The sequence below is a fragment of the Cynoglossus semilaevis genome, chromosome 17 (genome assembly GCF_000523025.1).
Source record: "Cynoglossus semilaevis isolate Cse_v1.0 chromosome 17, Cse_v1.0, whole genome shotgun sequence".
Lineage (NCBI taxonomy): Eukaryota > Metazoa > Chordata > Actinopteri > Pleuronectiformes > Cynoglossidae > Cynoglossus > Cynoglossus semilaevis.
The window spans coordinates 2,788,124-2,811,121 of NC_024323.1; the positions used below are offsets into that span (position 1 = coordinate 2,788,124).

General features: G+C 39.8%; 2 protein-coding genes across 2 annotated transcripts; one reads left to right on the top strand and one right to left on the bottom strand.

The window, feature by feature from the left end:
- Positions 1-996: 996 nt before the first annotated feature.
- Positions 997-3,464, bottom strand: LOC103392652 (migration and invasion enhancer 1). Its single transcript, XM_008329312.3, has 4 exons — positions 3,219-3,464; positions 2,059-2,156; positions 1,877-1,953; positions 997-1,796 (listed from the first exon to the last, which is right to left on the bottom strand). Exons 1-4 carry the CDS (start codon positions 3,245-3,247, stop codon positions 1,713-1,715), a joined length of 288 nt encoding a protein of 95 aa, XP_008327534.2. The 5' UTR covers positions 3,248-3,464; the 3' UTR covers positions 997-1,712.
- A 506-nt stretch (positions 3,465-3,970) lies between these two features.
- Positions 3,971-9,309, top strand: LOC103392734 (GTPase IMAP family member 8). The gene is made up of 5 exons (XM_008329439.2): positions 3,971-5,278; positions 5,652-6,335; positions 6,501-7,208; positions 7,385-8,029; positions 8,533-9,309. The coding sequence occupies exons 1-5, from the start codon at positions 5,254-5,256 to the stop codon at positions 9,276-9,278; spliced, it is 2,808 nt and encodes a 935-aa protein (XP_008327661.1). The 5' UTR covers positions 3,971-5,253; the 3' UTR covers positions 9,279-9,309.
- Positions 9,310-22,998: the final 13,689 nt, after the last annotated feature.

Here is a 22,998-nt window from a genome sequence, read left to right on the forward strand (position 1 = left end):
GTATGAATATACTTATTGCAAATTTCCATAGGAAAAACTTAAATATTTGCATACATGTACTAGTATGACATATCTCAGTTATCATGATTATATACTGTATATATATATATATATATATATATATAGACTATTATCGTACACCATAACACTGTGTAGGTCTGTGAATAGAGTACGAGTTCTATCAGCATCACTACAGCACAAACTGACAGCTGTGAGTTATCAATGAGAACCAGAGACACAGCCACTGAAGACCCACCCAGTGTAGGACTGTCAATATGCTGTCCAAAATCAGGTGGACATTTAGAATCCAGTTTTTCTGTTTTTATCAGAATGAGAAAGTGTATTTAGGAGAGACCAGGAACACATCAGTGTTTGTTTTTTAACCCACACATTATTATTTGAATGCGTCTTAATAAAACTTTGACAGAATTCCATGTTAAAGCAGGGGTGACCATGGAAAAACTGGCCAAGATTAACCTACAAATTGAATCCACAAACCTAATCCTAGTTTGACTAACATTTTTGCAGCCTTTTGCAGAGAAGACTTTCAGCCAAGAAAATGTTAAGTATTTAAACATTTTACATTTTGATGGTGTGCTGCTACTCCCGTTTGTATTTTATTTTGTCTATTTGTGTGCTGTTCCTGTTGTTTTGGTGCTGTAATGCTTCTGAAGCTTTCATTTCCCCGAAGGGAACTCCCGAAGAATTAATCAACTTCTATTTATCCATCTATCTATCTTGCAACCTACCAACCAATGTCTAAGGACAATAATTAGAAAGGTATAGCTTTTGGAAATTTGGCGCCCCCTAGTGTAAATAACGTGGAAATAAAAATCGTTTGATTTGAACCCACTTCTAAAAATAGCTAGGAATTTGGTGGCAAGTATTTAAACACATTTAAATACAATGTTGTGGAATAAATTGCATTTTAGCCACAAGGTGATGCTATTAAAATCAATCGTTACGACAAATGCAATGAAAAGAGTTACACATATATACAATTATGTTATCCATTTATTCAAGTTCACATTTACTGCCTATCCTCATGCTGACATGTTTGTTTAAGCAGCTCACAATACAAAAGATAAAATTACCACTAAATTAGTACTGAGGTATTGATCCAAGCAAAATCTGCCCAACAGACACAATCAATATTCCTACATGTTAGAAAGAAACATAACAGACTTAATGTTGCAATAAATCTGAAGTGTGATACTATTATTGATGTAAATGACAGCATGATGCTTCAACAGAAGAAAAGTCATTAAATTCACTGGGGTTTGCATTGGTACTTGCATTCACTGATTTCTGTTATTTGCATGTAAGATCAACAAAGCCCTGCATTTAACATAACAATTAGGCAGCTCATCATGACTAAAAATATAAGACAGTAAAGACAAGAAAGGTTACTCTGATTCCATCTCCTCTAACATCTCTGTTCCTATATTTATGTACACCCAGGAAGAGTTCATCAAACCATGGCCCATGTGATTTTAGGCCACAGTAATCATTAACAGCCTGGGGCACTGCTATAGGAACTGAGAAGTTAGTAAGACGAGCGAAAAACATAGAGTTGGCAGCTTATAAATCGTGCCGTTGGTACGAAACACGTTTCCTGCTCGTATAAAAACTGTGCACAAGCCGCAGGTGACGGTAGCAGTTTACGGCTGCACTAGCTCTTCTCCATGCTGTTGAAGCAGCACTCAGGAGACTTACATGATGACACATGGTGCTTGGCTTTTGGTGATCTTCTTCAAAGCCTTTCCATCGTTAGCGTCTTGAATTACACCTATGACCTGCATCAAAAAGAATTACAGTTACAATTTTTTAAATTTTTTTAGTTACTGGCAGTTTATCTGACTGCTCTGTTACTCACGTCATCCTCGTAAGGGAAGCCACCACATTCAAGCTTGGAGAAGACAAGCTGCCCATTGATTTCAATCTCAAAGCTGGCTAAAATACAACATGACAAAAAAAAAAAGATTTAATTATTGTGTCCACGCTGACAACAGACATCTGTGAATATAATCATCGACCATCAGAGCTCAAATCTCAAACCTCTTCTTCCCACGAAGCCTGAAACATCCGCATCAGGAAACTCGCCCTTGACAACACGGGCAAGCTCCAGATAGCGGGGCTCGTACCCTCAGTTTCCACTAAACAGAAAAGGAAAAAAAGAACAGATTTTAAAGTTTGAAAAGGATGATGGGGGCACACGTATAAACATTTTAAATGTGCTGAATGGATTTGTGAGAACATGGTCAGCTTGGTGAAGTAAAGAACATTTTTTGTTAAGTATCTGGAGGACATTACATGATAGAACCCTTATAGAGGGGAAAGATAATACACATATGACAACTGAATGTTGTTTTGATGTTAATGCTTGTAGTGTTCCCCTGTTCCATCAGCCACAGGAGGATTAATTAGCCAGTTAATGGTAGACAAACAACTTGTGTCCAAGTCTGTGTAACAACTGCATGCAGGGAACAGTTTGGACATATAATGGGGAAAAAACGATAGACGAAGGAGACAGATATGCATTGTTCACAATTGTCATAGTTCCTAGAAGCGTAATTTACCATATGACTCCTGTGCGTCAGTTAAGACAAAGCTCTTATTTCTTCGCTTGATTCTGTGTGGTTATGCGTGTCACGCGTGGCCCAACAACAAAACATACCTTGGATGACCAATCAGAGTCTCTGACTAGGGAAAAGGATACAATACTAGAAAAAGCGGATCATCAAAGACCCACCCATGTTAAAAAGATAACTAATTATAGGATTTTTTTAATATACTTTAAACAAGAATCATTTATCGTTTCCTCGAGTGTCGACACACTGACATTGCATTTTTGCAATTTTCACATCAAATGTAATCAAATAAAAAAGGGGGCCCAACAGGCAAATTAAGAATCCAAGTTTGGTCAAGTAAACTACACCATAAAGAATACGTTGTTGTAGCACGTTTACACGCGAAAGTGTCATCTTCCTTGTATAAGAACGATCGACTCCCTTCCACCAACCTTGGCCACAATCACAACAAATATAATCAGCGCACATTGTCAATCTGTGTTGGCAAAAATCCTCGTTCTCGTCTAATTTAAAGGTAGCTTTCGTCTGTAAGCTAGCCGCGCATTAGCATTAGCTAGCACAGTGATGAGAAATAACACCCGTGCTCGTTAGCTCGAATTAACTTTAAAAAATAAAAGGCATACATACCAGTATTCGACTCTAATTTTGATCCCCATAGTTGCTGCTGTCACGTCGGCTTCTCCAGAGCACAAGTCACAACTGTAGTAGGTGATGTGGTGTTTCCTGGTTTTGTAATGGTGAACCGGAGAGATGGGCGGAGTTATTACAAAATCAACCGAGTCCCGAGGACAAGTACGACCTGACAGGGGACTTGTTAGCTACTGTCGTTTAACATACCGTTCCAAATCAATTTCAATGAACATGTCAGGCGTGCTTGGTTCTCAGTTCACACTCTCTTCTACGTACCAATGACGTCAGTTTCCCCTTTCATATGTCCTTTGTTTTTTGTGGCCATACCATTGTTGAATTACAAATCTAAATTGCAAATTTTACACACCTTTTTTTTTTTTAAAACTGCAATAAATCACGTCAGAGTGAAGTGGTCACGAGAAACATTAAGGCCTGACTAATTAATACAATTAGCCAGGTAGCATAAATATTTGGCGAGAGAGATTCGACTTTTATTACTATACTGTCTGGGGAGTGTTTACATGAGAAATGTTGTACGAGTAATTTTTTATACTATTTTAAATAAAAAAAATAACCTTATTGAAAATAGTATTAATGTAAGATAATTTATATGAGCATACTTTTTTCAAATCATAATCCCTGAATTTTTTTGACTATTTGATAATGTTTTAGATGTACACAGTGATGTTGAACATTTTTGTAAATACAATTTAATAATGAAAATGATTTATTTCTGAAAACCCATTAAAATAGCTCAGGGTTAGTTAAAGTACCTAATTGTTAGCAATACCTGGAGCCACAAAAAAGGAAAAAGAAATCAGATATTTTGTGTCATTACAATCACTTAAAAAACTAATTTAATACTAATTAATAAGAAAATATAAAGGAATTACATTACAAGTAACTAAGTCTGAAAGTAAAAAATCAAATGGTCACACACAACAGAGACAAAGACAATGGTAAATGTGAGTAAACATTACTTTTCCTGACTGCAGGAAATTGCTAAGATTTCCTAAAAATAAATATGTTGTGCAAATGATCACTGTCAATTTATCTTACTCAGACATTGGAGGGTAAAGACATTGGTCAAGTCAGAGTTGAGAGAAAAATCTGTCATAATTTGTCCCAGAGCTGGATTTACTGGAAGTAAGTTCTAATTGTGCAACTAATTTGAGAAATTAAAATAACAATTAAATAGGTTTCTAACATCAAATCTGTGTAATGTGAGCAGTTTTCCTTCAAATGTTATTAAGCAAAAAGAGTACGTAACTGGTAACACCTGCTTGTTTCCATGAAGGTGGCGGCAGTGGGGCTGCTCTTATCAGCAACACAACATCCAGACTAGTTGTGTAATGGGTTCATTTGACAATGACGTTTTTTCTTTTCTTATCCAGTCATAAGAATGTTTCATAAAAGTAAATCAGGCTGGGTTTTACACATGTTTGAAGTGACTAACACCTCAATAAAAACAGTATCATAACATGAATTAAACTGAAGGCCTTTGGGCCGGATCTGGTCAATCATGTCATTTTGAATTGACCAGAGCTTCACACTTGTATTATTGTCTTAAGGTCTGTCCTAATGTGTATTGGATACAAATATTTCATTTCTGGTTAAATCATTGTCAGCACTAGACTTTTATATAAATGGTAAACCTGTTTTGCTCAAAACAGTCCAAAAATAAACTTAACTTAGACCTCCTTTTTTGACTCTGATATTCTGATACTCTGAGGCATAAATATTGATATTTATGCCTCCTTTGTGTGGGGTAAATGATAAATGCAGTGAAAGATTCATGTTCCTGTTTAGGATGGACTATTGACCCGCTGCTGTGAGGAGTGGTTCTACGTGTGTGTCTGTGTGTGTGTTTACTCATTAGAGACAACCTTCAGACTCATAAAAGAACATAAAACACAAAGGATCTGCTACAACTCTTCCAGCAGCTGGAGGCTGAAGAACAATGCAAGACAGATGCAACGTTAATTCGCCATGTTTTGAAATGTGCTGACTTATAAGAAACAGCTCGTGGGAGATGGCAACCAGTGAGACGTCAGAAGGTAAGTGTGGATTTGTTTAGTCCTACAAGATGTAATATTACATTAAATTGTCAGCATTTGTCTTTACATAAGAGCCTGGTAGACGTAAGTGAAGAACAGTCACAAAACCCACATCTTGTTTATGATGTGGCTGAAAAGCTCATATTAATTTAGATTACAATCTATAATGTAACGTAATGTAATGTAATTGAATAAAGTTGAATATAGGGCACCACTAAATAAATTAGAGTTGTTGTATTAAATGTAAATTGTGAAACACATTAGAACAATTTTTAACCATTATTATTTTTACCATATTTTTATAATTTTCTTACAATAAATTTACTGTAATTACCTATAAAAATATGATACTAATTTGCCTTTTCCCATTTAGCTGACAGCTGGTGTAATTCACATTTAAAAATCATCCTTCTGGGTGGAAGAAACTCTGGAAAGAGCTCTGTGGGAAATCTACTTCTTGGTAAAGATGAGTTTCTCACCAAAGAAAGGACCATCTGCTCCCGGAGGGTGGGCATGGTGGCAGGACAGTGGCTGACCGTGGTGGACACCCCTGGCTGGTGGTGCGACTTCAGCACTCAGGACACATGTGAGCTGGTGAAGAGAGAGCTTGTAAACAGCGTCTCACTTTGCTCACCGGGGCCACACGTATTCCTTATCATCGTCAAGCTGAGCTCGGCCTTCTCAGAGAGGCGTCGGCGGGCCGTGGAGGAGCATGTGGCTCTGCTGGGTGACGGCGTGTGGAGTCACAGCATACTGGTCCTCACTGGTACTGACAGGTTCAAACACTCTGAAGAGGAGCAGGTGCTAATAGCAGGAAAGGCTCTTCACTGGCTCAGAGAGAGGTGCAACCACAGGACTCACAGGTTCAACCTGAGTGTTGGCACTGATGTTAGCAAACTGCTGGAGAAAATACAGAGAATTGTCAGAGAAAACGGACACGGAGTGTTTGAAGTGCAAGGGAACATTTTACAGGAAGCTGCAGAGGAGACGAGAAGAGTGGAAGAGAGAGCCCAGCAGAGGTTGATGAGAGTTAGAAGACACAGATGTTTGATGCAAGGTGGGAAAAATATAATAAATGATTCAATTTGAATTTTAAGTCAATATAAAACTTAAGTTTCTTAAAACAAGTTTGACACCCCTGCATTACATCTATTTACTTTTGGTCAGATATTCTGTGTTACAATTCACTGAAGAGATAATATATATATATTTCTTTTTTCAGAAAGGGTGAGAGCTGTTTCTGACATCAGGCTCATGCTGTTGGGAGCAAAGGGTTCTGGAAAGACTTCAGTGATGAACACAATCCTAAGCAGAGAGACCCAACCAACCAAGAAAACGATTCAGTGTGTCACTGGAAAGGCAATGGTGTTTGGGCGAGACGTGACTGTAGTAGACACACCAGGTTGGTGGATGAACTACTTCTGTGAGGAGAGCTCCATCTTTGACCAGAGGGAGATGGTGCTCAGTTTGTCTCTCTGTCCTCCTGGGCCTCACGTCTTCCTACTTGTGATCCGTGCGGACAGAGCCTTCACTGAGACCTACAGGAGAGCAGCCCAGGATCACCTGGAGCTGATCAGTGAACACATCTGGAGCCGCGTCATCCTGGTGTTCAGCGTTGGCGACTGGCTGGAGGGCACATCACTCGAACAGTACATCGAGAGCGAGGGGGAACCCCTGCAGTGGCTCGTGGAAAGATGTGGCAACAGGTACCACGTTCTGAACTGCAGAGCTAGAGGAGACGGATTTCAAGTCAGAGAGCTGATCAGGAAGATTGAATTACTGTTCACTGGAGGCAGCGGTTACCAGTATTATGAAATCGAGAGGAGCGTCGTAGAACAGCTGGATATGAAGATGAGAGAGGAGAGTGAAGGAGCCAAGGAGAGATTAAGGATGAAGGAAAAACAAAGACAGATGGCAAAGTCTCAGCTGGGTGAGTTAACTACATTTGGAGGAGATAAACAATGTCAGCACATTTGGATTTAACCAGTTTGATAAAGAAAATGCAATTGAGCTGGTTTGCTGTTTTATTATATTAGCCCTCATGCACACCAGAGGGATCTGTGGTTGACATGCTTCTGTTGAAAGTTTGAAATTTCTTCCCCACAGAGAAACTCGGCCCTCTCCAAGAATTAAGGCTGGTGCTCATTGGTGGCAGAAAAACTGGCAAAAGCTCATGTGGAAACACCATCCTGGGCAGAGAGTGCTTTAACACAGATACACACACCGCCTCCTGTGCTGTAATACAACACAAAATTAAAGACAAAGTGGTCACAGTTGTGGACACACCAGGGGGCTCCTCTGTGTCCCCTAACCTCGTCACGGAGCCACCGACATGTGCTGTTCTTCTAGTTGTTAATTTGAGCTCCTCTTTCAAAAATACCCAAAAAGAGGAGTTGGAGGAACAGCTAGAGGAGGGAGGAGGCCACCTGTGGCACAAAGCTGTCGTCCTGTTCAGCTACGGAGACTGGCTGGGAGACACCAGCATCGAGCAGCGCATTGAGAGTGAGGGAGAACCGCTGCAGAGGCTGGTGGAGAAGTGTGGGAACAGATACCAGGTTCTCGATAACAGAAACACAGAAAATGGAGATCAGGTGGACGATCTGATCCAGCTGATCGAGGAGATGACGACAGATGAAAGGGTCGAAGCTCTTCACAGAACTGATCACATGTGGAGCAGTGTTCCAGCAACACATGAGCAGGAAGAAGACGCCGTGACACAGTTCAAACAGGATTTCAACACATCATGTGATTGTGAGTAGACTCTTACGGGAAGTCACACACTCGTTAGTCACACACATTAAACGCCGCGTGGAACGCATTAGTTCCAGAGCCGGGGTACCTTAATGTCACAGGGTACACACACACGCAGGCATGCACACACACACATATATAATAATATTAATTAATAAATAATAATGTGAACTTCATTGATCCCACACTGGGTGAATTCCTGTGTTAACAGCAGATCAACTGCAGCAGGCTGTATGTGGTGCCTCTGGGAATCGAACCCAGGACTACCTGCTCTCTGCCTCATGCAGAAAATGCCTCATCAAAATGTAAACTATATAACTGAAAATATATCTGTGTGTACCAATGGGTTAAACATGTTGATGAATCACAGAGTTAGGAAATACACCTAAATAAACAAGAGATAAACAGACTTATCTCAGGGGAGGAGTAATGGTTGAAATATTTATAGCTCTCCTGAAATCATATTTGCATCTCTCTCTCTCTCTCTCTCTCTCTTTTTACAGTGCCTGATTTGGACTTTTCAACACAAGCCATTCAAAAGTGCTTAGATGCAACAGGTGCAGCATGTCAGTTAGTACCATTACCTGCCAGCAGGATGAGAGCACAGAACGGAGTCACCGTCCTGGACAGAGACACGTTCATGTCCATCATGGCCTCTGTGCTCTTTGAAAAAAAGAGTCTGAGGTCTGCAGCTACAGGACATGAGAGAACCACAGTGAATTTGCCCGTGTACGTCCCCGCTGAGCTCTTTAACAACAACCTCAGGTTGAATGGTGAAGGTCAAGTGAGTCTGTATTCGGCCTCACATCAACCACCGCTTGTTGTTCTACCACAGTCACAAAACATAGTGGTAGTAGATGAAAGTGCCGCTAACGTTCGCCAACTTTGCCACCCCGTCCTGATAGAGCGGACCCTCAGGAGGCTGACGGAGTCTGGGGGGCTGCAGCAGCTCATTGAGCAGTGGGGTGACAGCAGCTTGGAGGAACTGGAGGCCTTCATAGATGCTTACTTTGAAATGGTGTGGGAACAAACCATGGGTTCTTGTCAGCTGACTGAGCCTAAGTCTCCCACCACGGAGCAGGACACTGAGGTCACGGAGGCCGGCCAGGATGTGGAAGTGCTCTCATCCATAGACAGGAAACTCTCAAAGCTAGAGCTGCTTGAGGAAATTCGGAACGATCTGTTTAAGATGAAGGAGAGTCTGGAGCAGAGCTGCAAGGCCATCCAGGAACTCACTCACAAGAGTTAACAAGAATCTGACAGTTTCTGTTTATATGAAGACAAAGTCTGTCAAAGATAAAGAAGAAAAAAGAGTTGTTAATTGTTAATAATTATGCTCTGATACAACAAGTATTTCCTTAAAAACATTAATACATCATTAGATAAAAACATCATTTACATACATATACATACAATATAACAATAATTAATAATTAATAATCTGAATTATTGTCAAATCAATCATTTAAATTAAGAATATATTTATTTCGATTTATATACATATATATTTCGATGCTTGGCCATTTCTTTTTACTCCTTTTATCTTTTTCTTTTTTACTACACGCCGTAATGTCACTAACATATCTATCCAGAAGGTGGTGCTCTTGTATAGGAGTTTCACGGGATTCCTCCTTTGTTTTTGTTTTGGGGACATATTTTAAACATTCAGTTTGTTGCGAGTTCATACCGGTTCATATGGATAAGAATACACCAACAAAACATGTTAAATACGTGCAAGATGTGGATACTTACAGATAAAAAAAGTAAGTCTTAGTTTTTCACAGTGTTTGTTTGTGTTTTAATCATGCAATTCTACTTCTTCTTCATGATTATATATTTACCGTAGCATCTTCATCTAGAAATGTACTGTTTATCAGCGTGTTTCTACGACATCCCAAAACAAGAAGATGTTTCCGTGTGTGTATATTTCAATGGGTGTGTGTATTAATAGGAGAGTGTGAGGGACATTCCAGCAGCTACTACAGCCTTGGGAACAACTTTCTTTGACCAGTGTGTTTCATCAGAATGACCTAATAAAGACCTGTGACCCTGATGAAGGCCGGGATGGAACATTTGGTCTATTAAAGTAGTCCTCAGAACTACAATTTGCTGCCTGAACAGTTTCACTGCAGTTTCAAGACTGTTCTATCCTCTGTGAACCACATCGTGTGGCAAAGTTCTGCCACTGGTGTTACTCCATATCTACTGTTTCTGAGTTTGGTCAGAAGAAAAGTGAAACTTTGTTCAGTCATCTGTGAATTAGAAAGAGAATTAGAGAATTGGATGCTTAAAAAAATACTGCTGTATCAATGGAAATAAAGCAACTATAAAGCTTATAGGTGAGTGTGAAATATAAACCTATTCACACAGTCGAAGGTGTGAGTAAAGAGCAGACAGAATTAATATATGGATAGAGTCAATAGAAAAAGTACTCATTAATTTGCCACTCACCATAATATAAAATGTATATATACATACGTATATATATAAACACATATTAAAAAAAAAACAACTTTCCAAACCAATATGCAGACCCCATTGGATTTGACTAGGTTATGATCCTATATGGGTCTAACTTGTGTTCATTTCCTCTCTATATAGCAAAATGAGTTCACTCAGTTGTAGTCAGTGGACAAACTTTAGTTTTGGACGTTTTGGACAACTGAAGTTCTTTTACGGTTAATGTTAGCTAGCGCAATGTGTCTTATAATGTTATATTTTTTTCTATTTAACATTACATTTCTGCTCTGAAGAAATAATAAAATACACAATCTCTGTGGTTGTCAAGCTGTGGGAGGAGTACTCCTGGTGGTACTGGGGCTCCCTCTATTGGTATGCAGGAAATTCTGATTCCCATAAGGATTAGGTTAGTCACTCTGTTGTTAAATGCAGCTTAACCAGTTGTAGTATAACTTCATCTCACACAATAGCATTGGCTGATTAATAGACTAATTTTATTAAAGTATATTATGCTGGATAACAAAGCATGTGCAGCTGTTCTTGACCACTCGTGTAGTTACTTGGAGAGCCAAATATCTCCAGAGGGGGAACATGGTGTAGAGAGTTTGAGAACCAGTGAAATCTCCTGATTGGGGACTACTGAAGTTACTGAAAGACGTTTCACCAGAAGAATTGTGAAAGCTCAGGAAGTATATTAAACTTGTCCATCTGTGTACAGGGTCCACCTAGGATTTGAGCAGTCTCCAGCCAAACATCTTATCTCATCTGCTGGAACTATTTATTTTCTAAATATTTTCTGTGTTGAAGAAACACTCAGCTATTTATCTGAATGATTTATTTAGGGGTTTTCAAGCCGAGAGTCGTATTCACACAGAGGTTCATACTAGTGCAAAATTCAGAGGCTGGCACGACGCTGGCAAAAGCAAACAGTCTGCTGCTGCTGCTGTCAAGGCAGATTTCTAAAGTCACAAATTAAAATATATAGATTTCTCTGCTCGTTTGATCCACTCTCCAGTGTCAGATCTGTCTACAAATGCGTATGAAACAGCAAAAATACTTAAAAGCGCCGGTTTTCTATTTTTAGCTGTGTCTGCGCTCAGGTCCAACACTTTCATTTCTCACAGGCACCATCCACTGTGTTTCCATGTCTTTCATTAAAGCTGCACCGGGCAGCTTTGCTCTCGGGTGATTGCACGATGTAGAGGAGTGGTGGAAAACTCTAATGTCATCAGTGAAGTAAACATTAGGATGTTTTTGTTACAGCACGCTGAGCTTGCTTGCGTAGGCAGGTCTTTTTGAAAGCCACAGGTCCAGGATCTCAAACACAAAACAGTGGCAGGGCTAACAAGTCAAATAAAGCTATAGCTAAAGCTTAAGTTAGCCAAGTTAGCTAGTAATTGAGCAAAAAACAAACAGCTAAATGCACTGTTGCCATATATATATTTAAAAACAGCATCATATTGTGGTACAAAGTTTCGTTCTGTGTTAGATATGACATTTCCTAAAACCTTTTAGGCCTGTAAAACAGTTCAGGTACAGCATGCAATGCATGGTTTGTCCACTAGGTATTGCTGTGCAGTAACATGCATTTAAAGAGAAGTTCTGATTGATGGTGAGGGTGCTGTAGAGTAACACCAAAGCCTCCAACATAACTGTGATTGTATTATTACAAAACTACAATCAAAACTATGACACTTTTTGTTTTCAATACAAAGTAATACAGGGCGCCATTAAATCTGGTTAAATAAAATTTGTAAATTGTTCTGTGAACAAAGGTTTATACATATCTGTAAAAACTAGGAAAATATTTGACTAAAAGTATAAGAATTATCTGTACCTCGATATTTGCAGTGATTCATGTAGTAATAATGCTTTTCTCTCTAGACCTAAATATATATATATATATATATATATATATATATATATTTTAATTTTTTTCTTTCTACAAAAATAAAAAATATATATATATATATATATATATATATATATATATATATATATATATATATATATATATATATTTAAGCCATGTTGTTTCCACCAATAAATAGAAAAATAATTCAGATGAAAGGATAAACAGAAGACAAAGGAGTGATTTCTAAGTAATTATGGTTTAGTTTGTCTCTCTCAGACTTCATCTGCAGCTCATTCCTTATTGCATTAAACCTATTAGAAAGCCATTATTTTCCTATTCCCTTCCCGTTCTGTCTCATCATTTGTCTTTCTCTCCTGTCAACATGTCACTCCCCCCACTCTGCTCTCCTGCTGCTCATTTTCTCTCTGCCCATCTTTGTTTTTTCCATCTCCCTGTACCTTTTCTTTCTCTCAACCTATTCTCTCTGCACTTCCCCATCTCTTAGACTCTCCATCTTTCTCTCAAATCAAGTTGGGAGCGGGGGCTCAAGGATCCCCTTTCATTACAGACGTTTTGCTGCCCAGAAGGAAATGCTGCAGAAATACACCCCCCCTCCACACACACACACATCTCCCTCTATCTCTCTGTCATGGAGGCTGATCAGGAGACAATTCTGAGCCGGCATCCATCTCCATTAGTGGGACAGCGCAGCGACCAACACGACCCCAGCCCCCAGCCTGTATCACGTTTCAATGCCTGCTATTTTTCCAGGTGGATAAAAGAAAGACAGGCGGAGAGATGGGCAGATGCTGGGGTTAGGGAGAATAAGAAGGGATGGATGACTCAGACCTGGTGCAAAGAAATGATCCCTCCTCCACTTCCCATCATGCTCTGAAACAACGACATCCCCTGGGGCAGATACCGTCTGGGACACGGCACGGTGTCAACTAGTGAACCTCAGCAGGAGGACTACTCATTCCGGCCCATAAAACAAGGCTCCATCACTGCCTCACGCCAACGGACATTTCACCAACAGACTGTACAGAAGCAGTTTTGTCATGTTTTTAATTTTTACACTTATAAATGCAATGCAAAATGAGGTTAAAATCAAAATCATTAATCAGGATAATAAACGTTTGACCATTTGTTGCAAATGGGCATATTTTATATCCCAGTCTTAGTCACATCAGTTCTTGGCTCAAAACACCAAAATTGGACTGAAGGGTTCCTAACTACTGCAGGCCTTTGATATTGAGTTGACTCTTTTGTGATTTCATTCAAACTGGACCACAGCAATAAATATTAATGCTCTTAAATTTTAAATAAAGGGTTTAAGCATTAACAATTCATTAGCTTGGATTAACCAGAGACTTCCAAAAGAAATCACCAGGGAAAGCACACGGAGGAAATTTGATAGGCAGACGAACGAACGTAAACTGTAAACTGAGTCCAATCTTCATTAGGTCAGTGTGAAGCATATGTCCAGTGCTCCTGCAGCCATGTCAGCTTTCATTCTAAACAAGTGTCCATCAAGACGACACAGGGCATTTATCTCAGCCCCTCAATTAAGTTAGGACACCATTACAATGTCACATTTGACCCATGGTAACAATTTCACTTGAATGACTCGAGAACAGCCTGAAAAAAGCAGGTTCTTTTAAGTGCCTGGGTGATGGAGGAGTGTGTGTCAGGAGAGAATTAAGTGTATTTGCCTTTTCAGCCACCTGGCAGACACACACTCACACACACTCACGATTTATCCTTGATTCACATCCTTCAGTGCACTCCATCAGGATATGCCAGGTCAGGAAAAACCTCAAGGGCAAAGTTCAGGAAACAATTAAATGAAACAACTGCACACCAGAGGAGAGAAATCCAGCTCAATGTTGAATATGTGGCTGTTTCTCATAGTGTCCCACTCATTAAATCATTAACCTCACTGCTGGAGACCACAACAGAGGAATAGTTATATGATAAAAAATGAACAGCATCTGCGTTAAGAATGGTTATTACAGGAAGTACCACAGAGAGAGAGAGAGAGAGAGAGAGAGAGAGAGAGAGAGAGAGAGAAAAGACCCTCTAAATCAGTGGAGACTCACTGGCTTGGGTTTGACCTAGGAGTTGACTTCACCTTCAGAAACGCAGCCTCCAAACAAGTCAACAAGGCGAAATGCTTTCACAGCATTTTTAACGCTGCAATGTGTCAGCAACACTTAGATAAGATTTACATCATAGAAAATCTAAAGAACATAACCTTCCCAAACTGTCTTGCATCAGCTCAGGAAGACATTTGCATTCACACACAAGCCAAAACTGAAACACCCTGACACTGGTGTATTCACTGTGACTAGATGACTCTATTTTGCATTTAAAACTTTCTACGAAATGTCAGCAGAAGGCCAATAATTTTGCTAACTTGTGGAGGCAGAATTGACAGTAGCTATTTTGGTGCCCTAGAGATTATGCTTTAGCGCAACCTTTACTTGAAATTCAGTTACAGCCCCATCCAGCAGATGGCGCCTTAGGCAAATGCGTGTATGGTCAGTGCAAGTGTTAGAGCTAAAGTGTGTAAGAATATGAAAGCTACTGTGACCAGATTAGCATGCTAATGGAAACGCTGTAACGGTCTATGTTTTTAGTAGTATCAACTGTACCCTCTGTTAGCCACGTGTTTAACAGTACACCATGACGGGCAGTAGTCATTGATCCTCTGCTCTCTCCTTAGGTTCAAATGTGTTATTTTGGGCCTTAAGTGTTAGAAATCCTGCCCCAGCTCTGACATTGTTCTCTTTTTAAAGGTCTGGATTCGGATTTTTTTGATATATTATATGAGGCAAACAGGAAATTGATCGTAATCCTATCCTATCACTGCACTGTTGAGAGTCCTGCACTTTACCTATTGCCTCACTTTGGCTAAGAAAAGATAGGGATGGTGGGACACCATCCCTATCTTTTCTCTGATATCCAGACGGCTGGTACTACTTCATGAAAACCACTGCTCCACTTACCCGTACAGTACAAGCTGCAGATAATGTAATATCTCAAATCATCAAGAAAATACAGTGGGTATATACAGTATGTGATTCTGTCAACATTTGATAGAACACTGGTGCCAGAGTCGCCCCCTATTCTACAACAAAGGCATTCTTCAATGGAAGAACTTGCTTGTATTAGTTTTTAGTCTTAATTTGGAATTTAAGATTCTTTGGAGATTAGAACTTAATGTGCTGGAGTAAATCATGTGTGGTGCTTTATTTTGTTAACCTGCTAGCGTGGCCCTGGGGAACAAAATGCTGGTTTACAGAGTACGTAGCTGCTGTGTGCTATGAACTTTCTATTGGATATGGTTGTATATTTATACTGGAGGATATGCCGTTTTAGTCTATGACCGCTGTGATCTTTTTAACCTCACATTTGGATGACTGAATTTCAATTGTACGTGGATTAATTTAGTTTTTTTTGTTGTGGTATTTTCCTCAGTGAACATACATTTGACTTAGCAGCACAATTTCTGTGACTTGAATGAAAACAACATGAAGTGTAGTGAAAAGGTCATTGAAATGCAACTTGTGTCATGATAGGTGTGTGGAGATGGAGCTGGAAAACCAGAAACCATTAAAAAGGAGAACAGGAGGAAAAAGAAGCCCAGATGAATCACTACTTATTTTAGGTTTCCAGCCGAGACAGAGAGTAATACATGTGCATTCAAATGCAGGCACACACACCGTGAAGGTTTATTTTCCCCGTGTTGAGGATTTCCAGGACATTAGCAGCCAGTCATGTATACTGCTTGAGCGAACATGACTAGCCCCCACAAGGTTATAGCCTCAGATCACATGGGATGAAAAGACATAATGTATGGAAACATAACATGACTACACACCTCTTGACCTCAGCTGCTCATACCTGGCAACCTGACAGGGTTAAAAGCGATGATTTAGCACAGAAATTTCTCTTGATTTAAGTGGTAAAAAAAGCATCAGATCATCTGCATAGAGGTTACCGTTACTCAATGTTATTTAACAGTATTGAGCTGTTGGTGGAAGTTCAGCGATAAGGAAGATCACATTCTACAAGCCAAGAATACTTGGAGGAAGGTAGAGGAAGAGGATCAGGTTATCTAGGATTGCTATTCAATAACATCCAACCAGCTGATCGTATTATTCACTTTCCTGAGTCCAGCTGTCAATACTCAAATATTACTACTAGCACTTCTCTTGTGCTTCAACTGTCCTCTTCTTACTGTCTTGAGTCTTCTGTTTTTTCTTTTTCTTCACTCCGATGACTGAATTTCAATTGTACGTGGATTAATTTAGTTTTTTTTGTTGTGGTATTTTCCTCAGTGAACATACATTTGACTTAGCAGCACAATTTCTGTGACTTGAATGAAAACAACATGAAGTGTAGTGAAAAGGTCATTGAAATGCAACTTGTGTCATGATAGGTGTGTGGAGATGGAGCTGGAAAACCAGAAACCATTAAAAAGGAGAACAGGAGGAAAAAGAAGCCCAGATGAATCACTACTTATTTTAGGTTTCCAGCCGAGACAGAGAGTAATACATGTGCATTCAAATGCAGGCACACACACCGTGAAGGTTTATTTTCCCCGTGTTGAGGATTTCCAGGACATTAGCAGCCAGTCATGTATACTGCTTGAGCGAACATGACTAGCCCCCACAAGGTTATAGCCTCAGATCACATGGGATGAAAAGACATAATGTATGGAAACATAACATGACTACACACCTCTTGACCTCAGCTGCTCATACCTGGCAACCTGACAGGGTTAAAAGCGATGATTTAGCACAGAAATTTCTCTTGATTTAAGTGGTAAAAAAAGCATCAGATCATCTGCATAGAGGTTACCGTTACTCAATGTTATTTAACAGTATTGAGCTGTTGGTGGAAGTTCAGCGATAAGGAAGATCACATTCTACAAGCCAAGAATACTTGGAGGAAGGTAGAGGAAGAGGATCAGGTTATCTAGGATTGCTATTCAATAACATCCAACCAGCTGATCGTATTATTCACTTTCCTGAGTCCAGCTGTCAATACTCAAATATTACTACTAGCACTTCTCTTGTGCTTCAACTGTCCTCTTCTTACTGTCTTGAGTCTTCTGTTTTTTCTTTTTCTTCACTCCAGGTCCTCTCACATGTACATTCCATACCCTTCTGACCAACACAGCCCAAAGAAAATGGACAGTAGACCACTTCTGCCCGCGTGAGCTAACAATATGTGCTAGCCTAGTGAAATTTTAATCTCTCAGCCTGCAGGGGTTTTATGCAGATGCACTGTCGCTTCTGTTTATGCATACAGGTCAAATCTAATTGCAGTTCTTACATGTGAATATATATTTCAGGGTTAGGGTTAGGGTTAGGTTGGGGTTAGGGTTAGGTTAGGGTTAGGTTAGGGTTAGGTTAGGGTTAGGGTTAGGGTTAAGGTTAGGGGTAGGGTTAGGGTTAGGGTTAGGGTTAACCCAGAGTCTCAATTTGCGCATCATAAAAGTTTTCAGGTCGAAGCGGAGGAAACAGCCCTCGGTGATTTAAGGATGTACTTAATCCATTCATCATTCAAAAACATCCGAAACCATCAGTATTCCATCGTCATGAGTTTTTGTGTAGCAGCTCATCCATTTGGTTGATTATAGTGGTTAGCATTGCCACACAGAGGTGGCAGAAAAGCAGTCAAGAAGGCATAGAAGCAGAACTCCTCTCCATAACAGAGAACCATAAAGTGCCAATCTTTCTTTCACTTCAAGCAGAGAGACAGTGTGCAATTACTAAAAGGTAAAAAGACACATTAGAAGCTGTTTTATGAGTGTGTGTTTACGGCCATTTTCAAAGAACACTAAATGATCGGAATAAAAACATGATGTAACGCTGTACCAAAGGATAAGTCGAATAAAAATATATTATATCTTACATCTTGTTGTCAGTCCCAGGTTTAGGAGGGTTGACTGTTTGAAGAGGTCACAAGTTTTACAACTTGCAGCTTTCTTTCCTCTGCCTTCCCACGTGTTGACAGCAGGGGCTCCAAAGGTGGACACGGAGATGGAGAATCCTCGACCACCAGCTTTGTGGAGAGAGGAAAAGAGACCGGGAGAGTTATAAACATTTTTATGAGTTCAGGAAGGTAAGGATACACCTGCTCCACGTCCCTGTATCCCCGTCGGGTTTGGTCATGTTGGCAGGATTGGTGTTTATTGTCCGTGTGTGTTGGGTCACTGTACCTACACTGAACCATCTCAGTAGCAAGAGTTAGATGTTTTATTGCCCCTATGCTGCATCCAGCAGCCGTTTGGTGACCGAGTCAGAAGACTTGTAAGGAGTTTCAATCCTTCAAGTTTTTTACAATTTGAGTTTAACCACTGCAGGTTCATTGATATTTATATGTCTTATACCTACTAACTGAACATTAAAAACTATATATATATATATATATATATATATATATATACACTCACTGTGCAGAATCGGATAATCTAATATTAATCTAATTTTAAAGTCAAACTTGCTCCATATAAATCTCACAGTATTCTGTCTAATGCATTGTCTAAATTTATTCTGTTTGTTCAACTTCAGTTTTTTCTGTCTGTTTCCTTTCTGGAAGAAGATTTGGCTGTAGCTGATCGAAACAGATGCACGGGAAATTGCAGATGGAAATTCCTCCGATTTCTAATATTTACTTAGATTTTTTTTTAACACAGATGTATTTTAAATAAATCTTTCCTAAACCTAGACAGGAAAAAAAGGGTTAAAAAAAAAGCAAACAGTAACTAGTAAGTAAGTTGCTGATACAGTGCCGACACCCTCTTTAAATCTTTAATTACACATCTACTGCAGTTAAGGGTCGATTGTTTTTGCATGTCATTAATTCAGCCAGTTCTACTGCAGACCAAATTCATCTGTCAAACTCCCCAAAAGCTGGTTTGACTTGAAATATATAAACAGAGAACGTTGTCCACTGTAGGCAGGCCACGGAAAGGGCAAGATCCACCACCGCCGTGTGATTGGCTAAATGTTAGAAGCATCCAATAGAAGCCAGTGTTCAGCTGGTATTCATAGTTTTAAGTAAACACATGTCACACACAGGACATTTAGGAGAAAACCTCCTCCTCTGTCTCCTGTAATAATGTTATAAAGAGGTCACCTAAATGTTCCTGATCAGGTCACATGCTTATGAATCTACTTCTATTCTCCCTTTGAACTGAATGACATTTAACTCGTTGTTCAGGATGCGGACAATGTTTCAGACAAAAGTTAACCAAGGGGAAAAAAATCGACTCAGCCGTGAATGTGACAGCTTAAAGACGGGCTGCCAGCGGAGGACGTGTACGTTTCCTTCCAGCACTGGCTCGGATCCAGCTCTCAGCATTCATATTTGTGGTTTTTATTTGCAAACGATTTGTGAAGGGTGAGCGCGTCTCCTCCTCTGCGTTGAATGCCTGCGATAATTCTAGGTTTTAGAAGTGTAACCAGTCACAGGTGACTCTCTCCTCTCCACTTGGCAGTGGGTTCTAAACATCTGGTGTCCACCTTCTTGAGTCAGCATGAAGCCTGCTGCAGTTTCTCCATCCGTGCAGGCGCACTCACAGAACTTCATACAGTGGCCGAGTCAAATCTTACATCAGCTTCAGCCTGTCATCTCTGCTGTACGAAAATCATACATCACTGCAGCGTGTTTGTAACATAACGCCAGGGTCCCTGTCACGGCACTAAAGCAGGAAAAGCCTCCTGTCATGTTCAGATTTGTCTTTGTCTAACGCACGGTTGTCAGAACATTTTTTTTAAGACTATTTGGAAAATGACCTGAGAACCAAAGGCTTGTTCCGTGAAACGTATGATTCTAATTTAGTGGCACAAAAAGTCACTGCATTCTAAATGTAGCTAAATCACTTTTTTTAAACATGTTTTACAGTTATACACAGAGTTTTGGACAGACACAAATTTCTAGGAAAATAACTGAAAAAAATCCATCAAACATCTCAAGTAGGTCAATAGCCAAAACACAAGGTATAAAATATAACTCCAAAATAATACATAAATACATTTGATGAAATATTGCAGACAACTTAGGACATAAATAATCACAGAAGCGAAATCATACAAACTATAATCTTGAAGCGAGTACATAACTTAAAACTATGTCAGAAGAAAAGATAAATATTTTTTAATTAATAAACAAAATAGTAGCATGGCCAACATAAAGCAGGGCCAGAGCTTTGACAAATGTGGTCTTAACCAGAGGACTTCAGCAGGGGGTTGGTGACCCTTATGGGGTCCGCTGAGGTACTACAGGGTCTTTACACAAAGAACCAGTCTACATACTTGGAGTCCTCAATCCAACTCTCCACCAGTGAAAACAGCCTCATCGCTGATGTCAGAATGTAAATCACAAACATACAGAGTAACCTGATGTATTAACAGCTGGGATGGTGAACAACATACAATGTATTTCAGGATTTTCGTGCCGTGTTTTCTCTGTGCTCGCAGAACCACAAATAAAAGTCCAAAACAGTCTAAAACTAAAAAAATGAAAATAAGCTCATCTAATTCATTGAGTATGTCTGCAGCCACCTTCAAAGACCTGACAGCTGAAAACCATCACTTCAGGCTCAGTCCTCACTGAGGTCCACACTGTGTCTGTGTCTAAATAACTCACAGACAACGCTGATGATAAACACGCTTGTCCTCCAGCATCCAGCAAAGCAGTGTGTGTTTGTTTGACGGACAAATATTTGGACATTCAGTAATGCAAATCCTCAACCTGAATGAGTTTACAGGTTTGTTTACCTCCGTATTTAGAAGTTCTCTGTTAATTGTAAATGTATTCATCGTTCTATATGTTTCTTTAGTGTGAAAACAGTGCTTCAGGGGATGCCGTGTTTTGTTGCCTTTTCTTTTTTTTGTTTTTCCATCACAACAAAGTCGTCTTCACCGTGGTTGTAGTTTAATAGTGACCTTGCAGACTGGCGTGACATTCCCCCCTTTTCGCTGACTAATCACATGGCTGGAAATGCGATACCCACGGCAAAAAATACATGTATCCCGTCTAATGTGCTGTCAGCACGTATCAATATATCCATATCACTACACGGCTCACATTCAGGGGACGTTTCTCAGATTGGATGGATGGATTTCATCTAAAAATTGTAGAAGTTTTCGATTACACTGTTATTGAAATGCGATGACAAAAACAGCATGACTTTGGAGTTTTATTGTTGTTTTTTTGGGGGTAGTGGGGGGCATCAAATGTCAAACTTCCAAACCCATGCTAACTAACTAGCCTTCAGTTAAGTTTTGTGGTTTTACCTAAGCGTAGGGACTCTAAAGAACAAACATATTTGATAGATGATTCTCCATCAGAGAGCTGGTGGGCTTCATGTCGTGATGGAGTGGGTCGTCACAGTCATCAGAACCAAGGTAAGTCAGAGGTGCTACCGACGTGATCTCAAAGGAGGATGTAGGAAGTGGGCGAATTGATGTGCCCTGAGATCAATACTGGATCTCAACAGCGTAACCGAATAACCCTGTGGCTGCTGGTGTTACCACTTCAGGGCCTGCTTTGGGCTGCAGGTCCCCCGAGCTGACGGTGATAGGAGTGGAGATGGTGGAAGTGGCGGGGTCAGGAGTATGGGAGGAAGGGAGGAAGGGAGGTCAAGACAGAGTGGAAATGCAGCGGTAGTTTTGGTGACACCAACAGCTTTATCTCCACATTGTCAGAGATCAATATCCATATCTGTCAACACTGAGTGTAAAGGCTGAGTAGCTCAGTGGAGATATAACAAAATAGACAAAATTACAATGCCTAGAACAACAATAGTGGTTTAAGAGAGGTTTAACAGAATCTATTGTCAAAAACAAAAAACAAACAAACAAACAAACAAACAAAATCATATAAACACAGGTATGATAAAGAAAAAGAGATCTTTAACAGAGGGTGGTAGTCAGTGGAGGTACTGCAGGGAGGTCATGACATTTTTGGTTGATTAAATATTTTCATACATATATTGGGACTGTCTAACAATATCTGTATAACCATAGGGTAGCTGTGGGTTTATCTGGTTAATCACAATAAAGCAATATTCCTAATTCCTAAATATTCCTTGTTGAAGCCAATGACATTATTCTGTCTACAGTCCCAGCTTTAGATTTACTCTCCGCCCTCAGTGAGACCACCAGCACCAGTACTATTATTATATTTGCATACAGTAGCTTTGGGGCCTAAGCTTGAGTTACCATCCAACCTTCAGTTATGTTTATAGCATTGACATTTTTGCAACTATTGAGAAAAATTTGTGAGTCTAAGAAAAAAAAAGTTTTTGTGGAGACATTCCAAATATGGAGCAGCAAAAGTATTTTTATCTGGGTTGAATTTTTGTGGAGAAGCAGAATGTTGGAAGTTTAAAGAAAGAGAAGGAAGAGAAAAAAAAAGTCCAAGCTGATTCCATGTGTAATGAAATAGATATGTATTTCCATAGCTGTAAACAGCAGATGGCTCCCTCCCTGAATCCCCATGATGCAGGCTAGTCAGCCATACTGGAAGTGATTGTCTGAGCAGTGCTGTAACACTGCCCTCACTGTACACATCTGTCAGTGAACAGACATTATTTTCTCAGGATAGTACAGGCACACGTTCAGCTCAGCTCAGC

Bases quoted from the DNA above. Each gene is read 5' to 3' on its own strand.
- LOC103392734 (XM_008329439.2), top strand. From the start codon at position 5,254: ATGGCAACCAGTGAGACGTCAGAAG. The intron at 5,279-5,651 runs GTAAGTGTGGAT...TTTCCCATTTAG, and splicing joins AACCAGTGAGACGTCAGAAG to CTGACAGCTGGTGTAATTCA. The intron at 7,209-7,384 runs GTGAGTTAACTA...TCTTCCCCACAG, and splicing joins GATGGCAAAGTCTCAGCTGG to AGAAACTCGGCCCTCTCCAA.